Genomic DNA, 16,098 nt, shown 5'->3' on the forward strand with positions numbered 1-16,098 from the left:
CATCCTCACCCATTGATTACTGTTCTATTTTATATATGGCACCAAATCTAACGCTCAATGGAAGCAGCATTAGTCATCCTCTGCCTGTAGCTAAGAGGTACTCAATACTTTGTGTCACATTAGCTGTTTTTTAACTTCACTCCACTGATCATGACTATATACCCCCTTAAGACTACATTCGGATGTCTGCTAAAACAGCTCATTTGAAATCAAATTGCACCCCCACTCTATTCTAATGTCTCTTGACCATAAAGATTGAGTTTTATTTGACATTTTGGTCTTAATTATGATTTATTAGGTGTGGGATGGTTAGACACTTTTTATCTCCATTAAATCTTAATGGCTACATTTTGCCTTTTCCTACTGAAAGAGTTCATGGAAATAAATGCAGTTAATGGACTCTGCTATTAAGTACATGTTGCTTGGAGATATAATAATGATACTTCAGAGTCTCTCCCACAATTTTCTATTAATATTAAGGAAATGCAAATTTCACAATCACATTTAAAGTCATTTTTGCTAGTCAAACTATTAAGGTTTAGTTTCAAGGTGGGAATTGTACTTAAAATTATCATCTCATGAATATCATGGAACATGATTATTTATAATAGTGCAGTCATTACTGATACAACACAAAGACTTTAAAATACAGCATATTAAGTTTCACTGTAACATTCAGTCCACATAAAAATGGACTTGAACCAATAAAATTAAGAACGTTTTCCTAAAAATGATGTAGTGAACAACTGCTTTTTTGCTAACCTATCTTTTACTAGTTGAAGGCCAAATTTTCAGTCAACTGTACACAATAGTAGAACTTCAGTCTAAGGAAAAAACAGTTGCTGACTATATCTTCTTTTACACTTTTTAACTTTTTTAAATTTTAAAATAACCATATGCTTGCATGACCTCTAACTCAAAATATAGTTTAGTACCAAGTAGGTTATTGAATTTCTTTGTATACATTTATTTAATTTAGTTCAAAATAGGAGAAACTGTCTAATCTGACCTCCATTTTACAAGCCACTCCATCTCTATGTTTTGTCCTGTAGCATTCCCAGTTAACATTTCCTTGTTTAAACTTTATCTTTCATAACGGCATATAGTCTTGAGCTGAGGACAAGAAGCGATGGAGAATCAATATTTTTTCTGAACAAATTTCTCCCATTGCTAACTGTCTTCACTGTTGAAATTGAGCCTAATTTCTCATTTTCCAGTCACCGCTTGTGTCTTTCTCTATGAACCTCATATATAAAAATGAATTTTAAATTCCTAAACACAGAATTGTTTTTGAGTCTATCTCCCCTCCTTAAAAATGGATGAGAAAGAAAGAAAAATATCTCCTGAAAAGAAAACCAACAAAACCAAGATTAGGATCGCTTAATAGAAAAGAACTGAGATAAGGCTCTACCACAAATGTCAAGTGTCCGCATTTAAAAGCCCACAATACATCATTACATCATTCTGACAGGTTTAGTACTTACTGTAACAAATGATTGACTAAGGGTCCCCTGAAATGTTACGGGAAAAAAAAAAGAAAGTGTACGTATTATCAATCTTGAAGTTCTTTATGAACTTCAAGTAACAAAAAGTACCAGGAACTCAAGGAAGTGCTAGAGTTGCAATTTCAAAAGCACTGAAGTGCAAGTCTCATTGACTTGAAATGTGGCTAATACCTATGCACTGATGTTTGTAATGTTTGAAAACATTACCAAAATAAATATTACAGTTCCCATTTTGCAGATGTAAAACTGAGCTGGAACAATTTCCTGATTCTGTATGAATAGCATTAGGTTCAGCCCACAGGGCAAAACAAACAAAGTTTTCTGATCCCATATACTGCTCATGCCATTTAACAACACATACTTCAGAACAGACAAGGTCATTAAGATTCTAGCTCTATGCAGACTAATGGCAGATTTACTTCAGATTTGTTATAGTTACAAAAGGATAATAGAATAACATGGATTTTCCCTATTATGAGAGAAAAGTAAAGCACAAGTAGAAAAAACTAGAGTAGAGGTAATTTCTAACAAAATTTCAGTCCAGTACTTTTTGAAGCTTTGATGTAGCTTTGATTTTTTAACTTTTTCAAATAAAAAGACAAACACATGAAATTCAATAATGTATATATTATGATGATTTTGTGAACAGCATGAGGAGCATCACAAACCAGAATAAAACTTGGTTTCTTTTGCACAAAGTCTTCCATGCATCCTGTGAGGAGATACTACATCCTTTGAGCGCTACTCTGTTTTTCTAAGCAATGGACAGATGAGCAAGGAAATTGAAACAATTAAAACCCAGGATTTAACTACCTTTCTAAACTACTCTTTCTAAACTACATTTTTCTTTAATAAACTCAGCTCTTGTGCAGAAAGAGGTTCTCATTATATAGCATGTTTTCTGTTGCTCTGCTTTACATTTCTGTCTCTGGCAATTATTATCATCTAGGATGTGGGACATAAATCTGAAATATTATCTAAACAGATACTAAACCAACAAAGAAGATCTTGAAAAAAAAATACTCTTTTTTCGCTTACCATGTTGAACACAGCCATAGTTAATATTATTGCAGTGGTTGTCAATGTAAGAGTGATCCGTGGCCAAGGACGGTTTGCAATTATTCCAGATGATTTCAGGATCCACAACAGTGAAGCTGATGCTTTCTTGCTACATTGCTAAGTGCAACAGGTTTAAAAAGAGAAAACAAATATAGTTTTAGTATATTTAATTACTATAAACAAGGGTAGAATTACAAAGGTTCAAGAATGTAGGCAGCATTAATCTTTCTAGTGGAAGATAGCAAACCCTGACTATCATCCACAAGCACACTCATGTTCACAGGTCACATAGGATGGACTTCACCCAGTAATTCTTTCACTGAATACAAAAGTTTGTGCCGCAAACAGACAGTATTTTCAAAAGAATTCCCTCCTACTCCCCAGACAGCTATCAAATGATGGAGACTTCTCATTCTTTCCTACTTTAACATCAATGCTTCTAACAGCTAAAAGTAATCTTTGAAAAATTTACAGCATAGAATTGCAGAGATTACTTAGCTATGCTGAGAATTGCATTTATTGCCAAGGACTGCTTAACTGCTTGCCATATACCTGTACACTTTTGAACAGACTTCTGTAACTTCTGTACCAAAATTTCATGTAATAATTCTAAATTTCTTTGGTTTACAAGACTTTTGATCAATATTGCTCAAATTTGTTAATGTATTTTAAGCAATGAGGAATGAATTGGACTGATTTTGTACATTTCTTTAAAAAGCTATTTTTCTGCTTCCGTTAAAAAAAGAAAAAAGATTTTTATGTTCACTGGGCAAGTTTATTCCTAAGAAAAGTTCTGGAGAAAAATAAAGTATTTCAGGTAACGATATATCATTCAGCCAGTATGATTAGTCAATCGAGAGATTCCATTCTTCTAGCTGCTATTGCTAAAAATACAGATATTGCTGCATCTGATCTGAAGAAAAATGTGAGTGCTGTTAGATTGCAACTCAAAAATGAAGTTGTAGATAGTTATTTCCACCTGTAAAACAGAAACACACCAAAAGAACTCAGTGAAACATTTCCTGACAGGCTGCTCAGTGCAGAGCCCTGAGTTCTGCAGGGGAAGTACCACTGTGTGTTTGGTACATCTGTGTGCCCACCTGGTTTGTTACGTAGTTGACAGGTCTCTGGAATAGCAGAGAGAGAAGCCTACATAGGTTAAACCAGTGAAGCTAGTGAAAGGAAAATCTATGACGAAAACTTGGTTCACAGTGAAAATTTTAAATTTTTGAGAAGAAATTTCTTGGAAAAAAAGAAAGAAAATACTATTGATTTTGTGTATGAGTTAACAGATTTGCTGAACTTTATTTCACAATTTGAGCGATCTATATCCAGCCCATACAGCATACCACTGCTACGATTCAGTGCTGCAGAAAATTTAGGGAACAACTCCTGGTAGCAGAACTGGAATGGGGGGGTGATCGTTAAATTTAGGTTCCTAATAGCACTGTCAGATCTATGCAGGTTTGTTTTACTGATTCTGCCCTCACATCAAACACTTTTTGTAAATATTATGCCTCATTTTCATATTTCATAAGAAAATCGAGAATAAGATGAAAGGAAGAAAGTAATTATTTCTAGAAAGCATGCAAGAAGGGTAAAACATCATATCCCAGTACCATTAGCTGCTCTGTTTATTCTAAGTGGAGCTGGCAGAATATGGTTCAGTGTTTATCATTTATGAACTAGAAATAATAGGTATTTGTAGTATGAAAGGTGACTAATGTATTACCTTTTCATCTGAACATGTTAAATCTGATATGACAGCTCAGCATGATAGTGACTAATAACTTATTTTGAATATTCAACTAATTAAAATGTATCCTGTGTTGTCTTTCCACACACAAAAACCTACTTCAGCATTTAATAAAATGAATGCCGTCTTTCTGAGTGAGAGCAAGGAATTGGTGCGAGAATTAATTGTGACAGCTGTGTCGTAGATGAAAGACAGTGTCGCAGGAGCTGTCACACTTCTCCTTCACATGCTAGCAGAGGTTAGAACATTTGACTGAAGACCTTTATTTACAGAAAGCCAGTGAATCATATTTTCTGTAGTTCTATTATTGTTCTTTTCATTCTGCATTCAAATACACCTGATTATTTTACTAACACTGATGTTGCAAAGAATGAAATCAAGAGAAACGAAAAGCCTCAGAATTCAGATTTTTTTTTTTTTTCACAGAATTGTTTTCACTCAGACTTGGAAGAAGAGACCAAAGTTCAAATCCAAGGAACTGACTGACTGGTTAAGAGTGAATACACTAATCTAAAAGTGGAGAGGGGTGATTTTTGACAGAGACACAAGCTTATACTTTAAGTACTTTTTAATGGTCCTACTGCTGATTAAAAGAACTAAAAGACTTTTAAAATGAATACTGTAACACCAAACTTTTGAACTCTGTGGTGGAACCTTTAAATCTAAGCCAGGCATTTAGAATCCTACAAAATATTGTATACAACTCGTTTAACTAAAGCTAGAATCCTGCACAAAGTGCTAACAGCAAACAATAAAGTCAGTTTTGTATTTTTAATTTCACCATACTTTGGAGTGTTTATTATCCTTCACAAAGGGTCACACTAAAATGGCTGTGAGCTTCAATTCAACTATCACATTCAAAGGAAAGAACTGCATTGAGCCATATAAATATGCCTTTAGGCACTCAGAGTTCAGTGCTGGTACTTCCTGTGATATTTTTCTCATTCAGAAATGTATAGAGTCACTGTACTATATGCTATTTCAAGGTAAGACATTTTCAATCTCTCCTGTCAAAGCTTTTTTACTTCATATGAAATATTTAAAGAGCCACTGGCTTTGGAGAAAGAACAAACCTGAACAACTTTTTAAATACAGTGCCCAGGGCATTGAGGTAGAGGAAGGAGTTCTGAATGGTACATTCTACTACCTGGAGTATTTGCTTATTAACCCATCCCTACACAGTCGAAAAGTAGAAATATCCTTTAGGACAGTGAGTGGAAACCCTGAAGTTCTTACAACAAGGCTCAGAAATGCTCTCCATGGCTCCACAGCGCTTGCATTCCTGGAGACACAGGGTACATCTACATTAGCGATTTAGGGTGCACAAATGGTTCTTCTTTGGTGTGGTGTCTTCCACTCATGTTTGGGAGACTTCCAGTGAGCACTGATGGACACCATGGGTATGCCCAAAGCAGGTTCCCTCCAGGTGGAGCTTTGGGGTCATGGAGCACTGGAGGCAAGCACCAGGCTGTCAATGACAGCATCCCACTGTCAGCGTGGAACCAGGCCCTCCAGCATTTAGCTCTCTGTGCATGTACTGCTCATACCAAGTACAGGTAACTGGTACAAACTTCAACGCTAATAAAGAGGCAGTGGGAATGTATGGTCCTTGAATCACATAATCCTGGAACCGTGAAGGATTGTAGCAAATCAAGTCCCATCCTTCCCTCTTAGCATCACACCAGGGGCCCATCTATCATCAAAAGCATGGGATGTGACTCAGTTCAATCTCTCCAGTTTGCTGGCTAGGATATTTCCCAGAGAAGTCTGAACATAGTACCTTACTTAATGATGATGGATTTGCCATTGCAGTGCCTGTGCTAGAGATTCATCAAAATGACTTCTAGGTTTGGTGACTCTCTTTCATGGATTCTGCTGTAGCTGCCAAAGTGCCTCTCTGGGTTTTCCCTGCCTTCCCCCATCATAGTCTTTAATCTTAATTTACAAGCAAAGACTTAACTATTGAATAGTGGAACTGAAGGGCCTCGATCTTTCATTTCTATCTGCGTAAGAGAAACATTCACTTCAGAGGTAAGGTTCCAGGTTGAGAAAATAATTTCCAGGTAGTGCTTGGGCTGATATTCCTGTCCTTGCAGACAGGAATAATCTTCTAAATATCTTGAGCGTACACAGTCTCTCTGACTGTTAAGTACCAGGGCCAACTGCTTTAGAGTAAAATACAGAAACTAAAGATTGTGTATTACTCTTTATACAGGGGTGTGGTGTAATGCAGCTAATAAACAACACGCTCTCTTCTAGCAGGGACAGTGCTGCTCACATACTGGTTGCACTTTGTTAAATGCTCTTGTGACCTCAAATCAGATCATTTTTATTAATTGTGGAGCCAATTATTTTCCGATGTTTTATTGGCATTGCGTTATGCTAATTCTATGGTCCAATGGCATATTTAAGAGAGATTATAAACATGTTCAGATGTTCTCCCTTGTCAGATGAAGTAGGTAAATAGTTTTGCAGGATATAAATGTATGTAACAAAAAGCCATTCCACATTAACAGAAAATAACTAGCAGAAAGATTATGTGGTACCAATTAAGCGAATGCAAGTAATACAAACAATTTTTTGAGGAAGTACTTGAACCACTACACAAAGAGCATCTGCCTGAAACTAACTAGCTATTTGGCAGGGCTATATCAGCTACCACAGAGATCTTTGCCTTACTTCCTTTGTGCATTTCTCCAATGGATTGAATTACATTTTCCAATACATCATTCAGGTAATGAGGTCTCTGCTTCCCTGCATTCACATCAGGAGGTAAAACACATTAAACAGTTACTAGGTCTCATGCATTTTGCACTCACTCTTTGAACTCGACTTTTCTATACTTCAAGGAGAAGAGACACAGTACACTTATGAGCTAAAGTACAGTCACTGTCCTCTATCTATAGAATTTGGAAAGGCAGCCTCTCAAGGAAAATGGAAAGCAAACATTCAAAAATATTAAAAAAAGAATATCCTACATTTTAACTATGAAAATATATGCCAAAAAGGGTCTTTAAGACTAAAGATACTAACAATCTTAAGATTTTAACTTAAGATTTAACTCTGAATATGGTGATCATATCCCCCCCCCCAAAAAAAAAAAAAAAGGAAAAAAAAAGAAGATGCATAGGGACAAAGAAGTAATTATAACGTAAAAGGTACAAATCCATTTCATGTTTCAGGACTTATGCCAATTTTAGCTAGCATTTATGAAGTTTTAACGTCTATGGACAAACAGTTTCTGTGAGAATTCTCAGACCTTGCAGCACTCAGTCAGTTTGCCCAAGATCGATACTGGCTTGTATGTATAAAAGACATGATCTGCAGTTCTGTAACCTTGTTATTTGTGCTACCACTGTACCACACTGTTTGATGGGAACATTTCTATTCTTATTTAATCACCGATATTATCACTCTATAACAGATTGAGCTGGACTGTGCTGCAGTGCTGCTGAACAGTAAAATCAACTAATAATAAACTCAAAGTGAAAGACTGAGCAAAAATCTCTTCTTATAATATTGTAATTAAATTCTGGAAGAATTTAATTTAAATAGTAATTTTAGCATTACAGGGTGGATTTTTTTTTTCATTTACCTACGAAATTAAAATCAAACAGACGAGCTTGTTCAAAGTTGATTTTTGCATGCCTTACTCTGCAGTGATGACAGTCATTCATGATCCATAGAGACTGAGAGGGTGAAGTGTCAAAGTATTGAGACAAGTGTATAACATAGTGACAGCCAGATGTCCCAACATGAACTCAGATTTTGCTGGTCTTGCCAGCACTACAGGTCCCACTCTACAAATCTTTCAACAGCCATAAAAATATTTGACTACTACTGCAAGTTCAAGAGAAGCTGTGGATGCCCCATCCCTGGAGGTGTTCAAGACCAGGCTGGATGAGGCTTTGAGCAACCTGGTCTGGCAGGAGGTGTCCCTGCCTATGGCAGGGGGGTTGGAACTGGGTGATCTTTAAGGTCCCTTCCAACCCAAACCATTTTGTGATTCTAGAGTAGAGGAGTATGGAGTGAAGGTGAGGTTTTGGGAGGGGGGAGGAAAGGTGTGGTTTTATCATCTGTCATTGTTTCTTACTACTTTTTTTTAAATTTATTTAGCAATAAATTAAACTCATTTTCCCCAAGTCAATACTGTTTTGTTGAGAACAGTAATTGGTAAAATATCTCCCTACCTTTATCTTGATACACAAGCTCTTTTATCCTATTTTCTCTCCCATCCCACTGAGGAGGTAGAATGAGCAAGCAGCTGGGTGGCTGCCTGACCCTTTGCTGGGGCTATACTATCACAGTTCATTTGTTACAGTCAGTCAGGACCAGAAAACTCTGTTCTTTTTTTGTGCATTTTAAAAAGAGATATATTTGGCAATTCTAAACTGTAATTATGTGCAGGTGTGTATACACAAAAACACATCTACATTTAGATTATGCTTTCTGGAAGGGAATCCAAAATGTACCCCTTAAGAAAAAGATATGTGAAAAACTCAAACTGGAAAAAAAGAAAAAAGAAGAAAAAAAAGAAAAACAAGTCAGGATTAGGATGATAAAGCTTGATTCTCTAAACACTGACAGTAGAATGCTGAAGCCCAGATATTTATACTTGTTGGCTTGACAATGTCATGCTTTTCCTTCTAGAAAGAAAGCATTTACAATTGTGGGTCAGATACTGCAATGGAAATGGTACTGAAACATAACATAGGATGAGACTGAGGTTAAAGCTGCAAAACAATACTTGGATTTTCCTACGAAAGAAGAGATCTCACAAAGAGGAGAGGAAAGATAAACCTACTAACTCTTCTGTCAGTAGTTTCTGCCTCTCATCCATCACCTTACAGAGCTCTGTCCATGCTAGCGAAGGAAAGACAGTGCAGCAACTATGGTCATAGCTTACTCGCTGAAAGGCTTCTTAGCATAGCTTCTGCATTAGAGCAGCTGAACTCATAAAGACATAAATAGCTTCTCTTCAAGCTATTTAGGTTACAACATAGCATCTTACAAGTCAACACGAATGCAATAGGTCTCAATTTCTGAGAAGTATATGAGACAAGGAAAAAAAGCATTGAAAGTAAGTGCTAGATATTATTCAAGTGGCAGGAATCCTCAACTCTGAATTGGTAAATTTGCTTAGCCATCTATTTAATAGCAGAAAAAATATGTTTGCATTCCTCCTATGCTACATTAATCGATCAACTCTCCAGGAGAGTTTACATCTCAATACTCCATGATACCCGTTCACAGGCACCTTTTCATCCTATACAAAAAAGACTGGCTTTCCCATGAAGGATTTTTTTTCCCCATTTCATTATTCCACAGCATTATTCTTGACTCCATCATTTTCCTGTTACGTCAATAACAAATAGTTTTCATGTAATGTCATGCTTGATTGTTAACTTTTGCTATTAAGTAATAACAATACCTCTAGGACCTCACTCCAAGGATTTAAAAATGTTTAAAAATACTGATGCATTTATACCTCAGAATAATTCCTGAGCAGTGGCGCTATCCCTACCTTATAGGAAGGACAACTGAAATGCAGATTAATTACATTTTTTAAAAAAAAACATATCTTGGTTAATTACAAGCCTCACAAGGGGAAGAGGAAGAAATTATAAAATCCTGCATCCTCTGTTTCTTGCTTCACCTGCCAGGCCACCTTTCATTATTGTTTTACTACACGGTGACATAATTGTCTTTCCCACGTACATGTTTTGCTTTTATATAAAAGTTCTTCCTCTCAGCTTTATCCATGGGAACTTGTGAAAAATGCAAAGATGGTGAAGAAGAACTGGGGATTAGCTGCACCAGAGCGTTTACAGATAGCAGCAATGCATATCCCTTTAGTTACCTGGAGGGTGGAAGGCTGAATCTTTCATTTTACTGCCTCTGGTAACATGGATCACAATGACAAAACCAATGGCACAAGACTTTTGCTTTCCAGTGTTTGACAACCCTCACCATAAGAAAGTTTCCTCTTGTGTTCAGGTGTGTTTTAATTTGTGCACATTGCCTCTTGCCCTGCCAGTGGACACTACCACCATCAGGTATTTAGACAGATCACCTCCAAGATTGCTCTCCTCCGGGCTCAACAACTGTGTAACATTTCTAATTTAAGACTCCCTACATCAGTTTAGTATACTGCTGTTTAACTGCAGTCAATAGCTGGATACAAAATAGAAACTGTATTTCATTTTGACTCATTTGTCTGAGGTTTGTGGAAATAATTCAGTGCTCTGTTTCAAAAGGTTAAAAAAATGGAAAAAAGCAGAAAGGTTTTCTGTTGTGATGTAGTAAGTCATTTACATGACACAGTAAGAATAGTTGCAAGTAAGAGATAAACTGACCTTAAAAAAAATAAGCAAACAGTGCGTAATTATGGAACACTTTATAAACAAGTATACAAATAGATTTATTCTCGATTATACGCCAAATCTTGAATTCTCAAACTGAGCATTTTAATATGCTCGCTATATGGTTCACTAATAGGCATTAAAATAACACCTGTATCACTCAAGAGCAAAATCAGTATTTTACTACAAAAATCCTATAAATCAGATTAAATCATTACTGTGAAATACTCTCTAAGCTCAGAAAATACAATACTGCAATACTTTAAAATAAAAAAATAATGCAGTCCCCAAAATTAAAGCATTTAAAAGACAGGTCAGCTCCTGCAAGCACAATAGCAAAAAAATTTTGAAAAGGAAACCAATCAAATGATAATGTAGACCTTCCAGAAGATTCAACATCATGGGGAGAAAAGATAACTACTGCACTGGCATTTTCTGTTTTTCAAATAAATGAGTACATTTTACAGTAAGCTAGCATGGACAAAACAATGTCCTTAGAGACATGAGGGTGCAAGTCTTTCTCAATAAATTGGTATTCTATAAAGGCAGAGTGACTTGTGAAAATCTGGAAATGTCATTTAAAAGAAGCTTTAAACTACTGGATTAGTTTTCCTTCAATACCTACCAAAAGCTGTCCAGCAAAGCAGATAAACAAAATGAAGGAAAGCAAGAGAAATGCAGCCCCAAATGAAATTCCAAGAATAGATGTTCTACAAGAAATAAGAAAACACGTATTAATTTCTTGGTTACACATTTGTAGCATGACCTTTCTTTGTTTATAATGCAGATAATGATACAAAAAAATACCATGCACAAGTTGCAATTTTCAAATATGAAAACCAAAAAAAACAATTTCAATTCTTACTAGAATGACAGGCCTTTTTCCTGCCATTTTTGATCCCACACATGTAAAAAAAGAGCTGTCAAAACACCACTGAGTTTTGTTTTGTTTTTATTTTTATTTTTTCCTCAAAGAATACTTGTTTTGGTGTTATCTCTAACTTTGCAAAATTATTATCATAGCTAGATACTAATTCTCATACAAATAATTTAAATGGCAGAGTGCATTAACAGCACGAAGGTTGTTTTTTATTTGTTTGCTTTTAAAAGGCTCTGTTTAAGAACCTTACTGCTGCATTTTTTGTTGTTGATTTCATAACAATAAGAGCCTGCTAGATTTATAAAATAATTTTGTCGTGGTAGTGTACCTTTCCCTTAAAGGTAGGAAAAGCAATAGCAGGGAGCAATGATGTCCAGTTTTCAGTGTCTTGTAGCTAGAACCTGTGGCATTTGTCTTATCTGTGATACTGCAGTCTCTCTGTCAGCAAGGTCCCTAATTTCATGAATGGGTAGAAATTTAACACCTCTGAGAACTCCATTTTGTATCAAATTTGACTGGCTGGCCAGTCAATTCTGAAGTATCAGAGGACAGGCAGCATGATAGGAAGGAAGACTAAACACCATGAAGAAAAGAAAAAAGAACAGATTCAAAATAATAATAATAATAAATCACAATCAATTAAAACAACTGAATAATCTACATGCTTCCTGAAATCATCCTTTCTCAGCATTCTAAATAATTCGTTTCTTATATACTATAAACAGAAAAGTCTAGCCAAAACAGCATCTAGCCAAAATAGTGCCAGGACTCAGTAAACAGAAAAAGGGATGCAGAAACAATCTGTGCATGCGTGCATGCTGCAGATGTGGCAATCTCTCTAAATGAATACCACAGCAGAGCGTAAGTGCTCCACCAGGAACTATATGAGAGCTACTTAGCATGGCTGCCTAGGGAAAGATGCAGTCGGACCTAATTACATTTAATGCATGCCAAGAGGAGATGAGAAGCTCTAGATCAACTGGGTTGTTCAAGGAAAAGAACCAGACATTGTCATGAAGCCCCTCACCTGAGTGTCTGCTTTCAGCTTTAACCACAGATTTGGCATTTTTGCAAAATTTAAAAATATCTCTCATCTACTTTTAGCCCCAGCAAATATCTTATTTTAGCAAACATTATTTTTGCTAGAAATATTGGCATGATGATTTTGAAATAAACTTTATATTCCTTGCTTTTTCCACAAATATAATAAATACATTTTAAGTTAGCTCCCCTATAAACCTATGATTCAGAGTTAAAATAAAATAATAAATAAAAGGATACATCTGAGTTCTTTAGAAATGACATGAATTCAAATATATATATTTTAGAAACTATAATACTAAAAATTCAGGAGTAGAACTCCATGGATCAATTTCCTTGGATTATGTACAAATATTGGAAAAAAAAATTGATCTGTTTTAACAATGCTGTTATAGAAACTATTTTTGGAAAAAAAAAAAAGAGTAACTTCACAAACCAATTTGACGCTTTATTGCTGTCATTAAAAGCAATTTATGAGCTTCCCTGCCAATCCTACAGAGAACCTTTTATATGCTAAGTATTCACCAATTTTTGGGTTAATGTGAACAGCTGGTGAATAACAAACTGGCAGTTCACGACATATATGCACCTTGAAATTATGTTTCCTTTAGAAATTATTTGAAAATCATTATTGCTTTTGAATACATGTTATTATGAGAATTTTGAATACATGTTATGAGAATTTCTCATCAAGACTAAGACATTAAGTTGTACATCAACATACATAAAACTAGTTTCTTTCTACCCTTAGGAATTTAAAACCCAGCAACCAACAGAAGAGGTGAAAGAAAATGAATACAGTTAACAGGCAGTCTTTTTTATATGTGCATAAAAAAGCACTCCTCATAATATCTGTCCTTCAGTAAGATGCAGGTAAATGTTCCTGCATTTCAAACTATTGCTATACTTTCTCTGATGCAAAGGATACTGGAAAGGAAGTTGCACACCTTAAGAAGTGATTCAGCCCAAGAATAGGCTTCTGAGTTAAGTTTGGAGTGCATCCTTGTAGAAGACATGAAGGTGTTACTGAGAGAAACTCAAGAGCAAAGGAAATACAATGAACACGTAAGCTTATGCAGAGTACTTAATCCTGGGGCAACAGACAAGAACAAAAGTCTCTGCAGCTGTTTTAAATGGATTGTCACTGGTTGATGTTAACAGGGTGGCACAAGAAAAAGAATCACGTGGCAAGGTGAACCAGACTTAATTATTGGGACAAAGAAAAGGACTGAGGATAGGGAAAAGGAAAAATGGTGGCTTAGAATCCAGAGAGGTGAGTACAAGGAAAAAATAGTTGTAAGCTTTTTTGCTCCCCACACCCCCTTCTTTTCTGGGAACAGCAGGACTTGTGTTTCAGTTGGGCTGAACTGAAAGAGTTCATGTTGCTCCTAGAAGGAGTGACATGGGATGAAGATGTTATACTGGGAAGCAAAACACTAAAAATTAAGTGCCCGCATAAATAAGCCTATATTCAGGAAGTGCACCAACATGCACTTACTTTTTCTCACTGGAAAATTACAAAAACAGTACAGGTTTTAACAGTAAACTAATCTTGCCTTTTTTGTGCAGAGTCATCATATGAAATCACCAAATGCATTGCATTGACAGATGTAGGTGAACTACTTTGTCAGAAGAGTACTTGGGATCCCATAAGTCAGTTAATTTTTCACCTGCTTCTTCCTATGCTCCAATGAATGCCCTCATTTCTGAAAGGGGTGTTCTCTACACCTTGCTGGAACCCTGATGGGACAAGCCTTGACAATAACCTACTGCGGGACAGAGTCTAAAATTGGGGAAATAACAGAAGACCTTCCAAGGCTTTAGATAGTTCCCAGTCTAAGTAATTCATTATCTTTCCATATTTTTCTGGTTTCATCAGTACAAATCTGTTTTGAATAATTAATTTTTATGAGGCAGTATGAGATTGGAAAAAAATGTAATTACACATACTTATCTCTCTTATTGGTAACATTTTTATTGAAAAATAAAGATTCATTATGAAGATACTGAAAAATTGAGAAGAGAATGTATTCTTTCTACACTTCTGTAACTTTCAGGAAAATATGTGACCTATTCTACATGAACCTTAACAGGACAAAACAAATTTCCTTAGCTTCCCCTGAATTTAAAATTCATGTTTTCAACTGTTTGACCATAAATTCTCTTGTGGTGATAGAATCATAATGAAGCAATTACAAATGACAATTATACAAGACAGTAATGATTTCAGACTTTTTTGGTGTCTAAGAGTAGCCATTTCTTTTTTGATTTGGCTGATGCCATTGATGCATTCAATGACTATGCAGACTAACTGCATGGCAGTTTCTTTATTAATAAAAAATCATGTAAGTGAACTTCAGGGTTTTTTCATTTGGTTGTTTTTGGTTTTGTTTTTTTAATCAGATACAGCAGAAATAGCCAGTGATGGTGTCTTTTTTTTTTTTTTTCTTTTATAATGTCTCAAATTTTACACATCTGCCTTCTGATGAAGATTTTAAGTACCTCCTTTTCTCTCGAGAAATTCATTTGTGTCTGATTGGAAATACCATATTAAGGCCTAACCATCTTCCAGGGCTAGAACAAAGTGACTGTTAGCTTGGCATGATTCAGGACAAAGGGACATAATTTCTTGAAAATAGCAACTTGGAAAGAACCTTAAATGTTGCCCCAAACAAAATCCCTACCCAAATAGCACAATAAGTATCTCCTAGTCAATAGAAATGTATTTTAATCAGTTTAGCAGTCTGAATTTCAAAAAACAACACTATCAATTTCACGTCAGTTGACTTTTTCTCTTAATAAAGAAGGTGGTATTCTTGTGAATTAACAGAGATAATTTCTGTCACCTGATAAGCAAAGGAGGCTAAAAAGCCACCAAAGGCCTGTTCTGAGGAAATGTAATGATCAAGATCTGCGGTCACTGTAACATCATAATAAAGACTCGTTACAACACTTTTTAACCCAAGACACTGTTTACTTGCTTAAATTTACATTTACTACTTTTTGTAAAGTTTTTTTATGAAAACACCACATCAGTTTCTAGGCCCCAGGAAAAATAAAACATTAATAATTTCAGCCTTCCAATAAATGTCTCATGATCTTGGAGATATTACTCATGTATTTGCAACCTGCTGGATGTAACTCACTATAAAGTATCTCCAAATCAACTTTAAAGCAGCAGGTGGTGTACCTGCACAGAAATCAATAATATTACACTGCTGCGAAACCAGATTAATGGAATAGTGGATCGATAAAACCCAATGACAGATACAGTTTTTCTCTCTGTCTTCATTAAATCACCATTTAAAAATTCTGAGAATTTTTAGAAGAAAAAGGCTGAACAGAACTTTAAACTAAACTATAATGTATGGTGGTTTTTTTTGTCGTTGTTTGTTTTTGTTTGTTTGTTTGTTTGCTTGGTTGTTCGCTTTTTTTCTCCTTCCTGGAAGGAAATTATGTTTGTAACACTCAAGTCCATTTGATTATCACATTTGT

At 35.5% G+C, this 16,098-nt stretch overlaps 1 protein-coding gene across 3 annotated transcripts in view; it reads right to left on the reverse strand.

Annotated features, from left to right (window-relative positions):
- Window positions 1–16,098, reverse strand: part of ADCY2 (adenylate cyclase 2) — a 210,926-nt gene that overhangs the window by 38,787 nt on the left and 156,041 nt on the right. For all 3 annotated transcript variants that reach the window (XM_040548261.1, XM_040548259.1, XM_040548260.1), the window contains exons 15-16: window positions 11,308–11,392; window positions 2,544–2,681 (exon numbers count right to left, since the gene is read on the reverse strand). In XM_040548261.1, coding sequence (XP_040404195.1) covers window positions 2,544–2,681; window positions 11,308–11,392 — 223 coding nt within the window. The remainder of the gene's footprint in view (window positions 1–2,543; window positions 2,682–11,307; window positions 11,393–16,098) is intronic.

Source organism: Cygnus olor, chromosome 2, assembly GCF_009769625.2.
Source record: "Cygnus olor isolate bCygOlo1 chromosome 2, bCygOlo1.pri.v2, whole genome shotgun sequence".
Lineage (NCBI taxonomy): Eukaryota > Metazoa > Chordata > Aves > Anseriformes > Anatidae > Cygnus > Cygnus olor.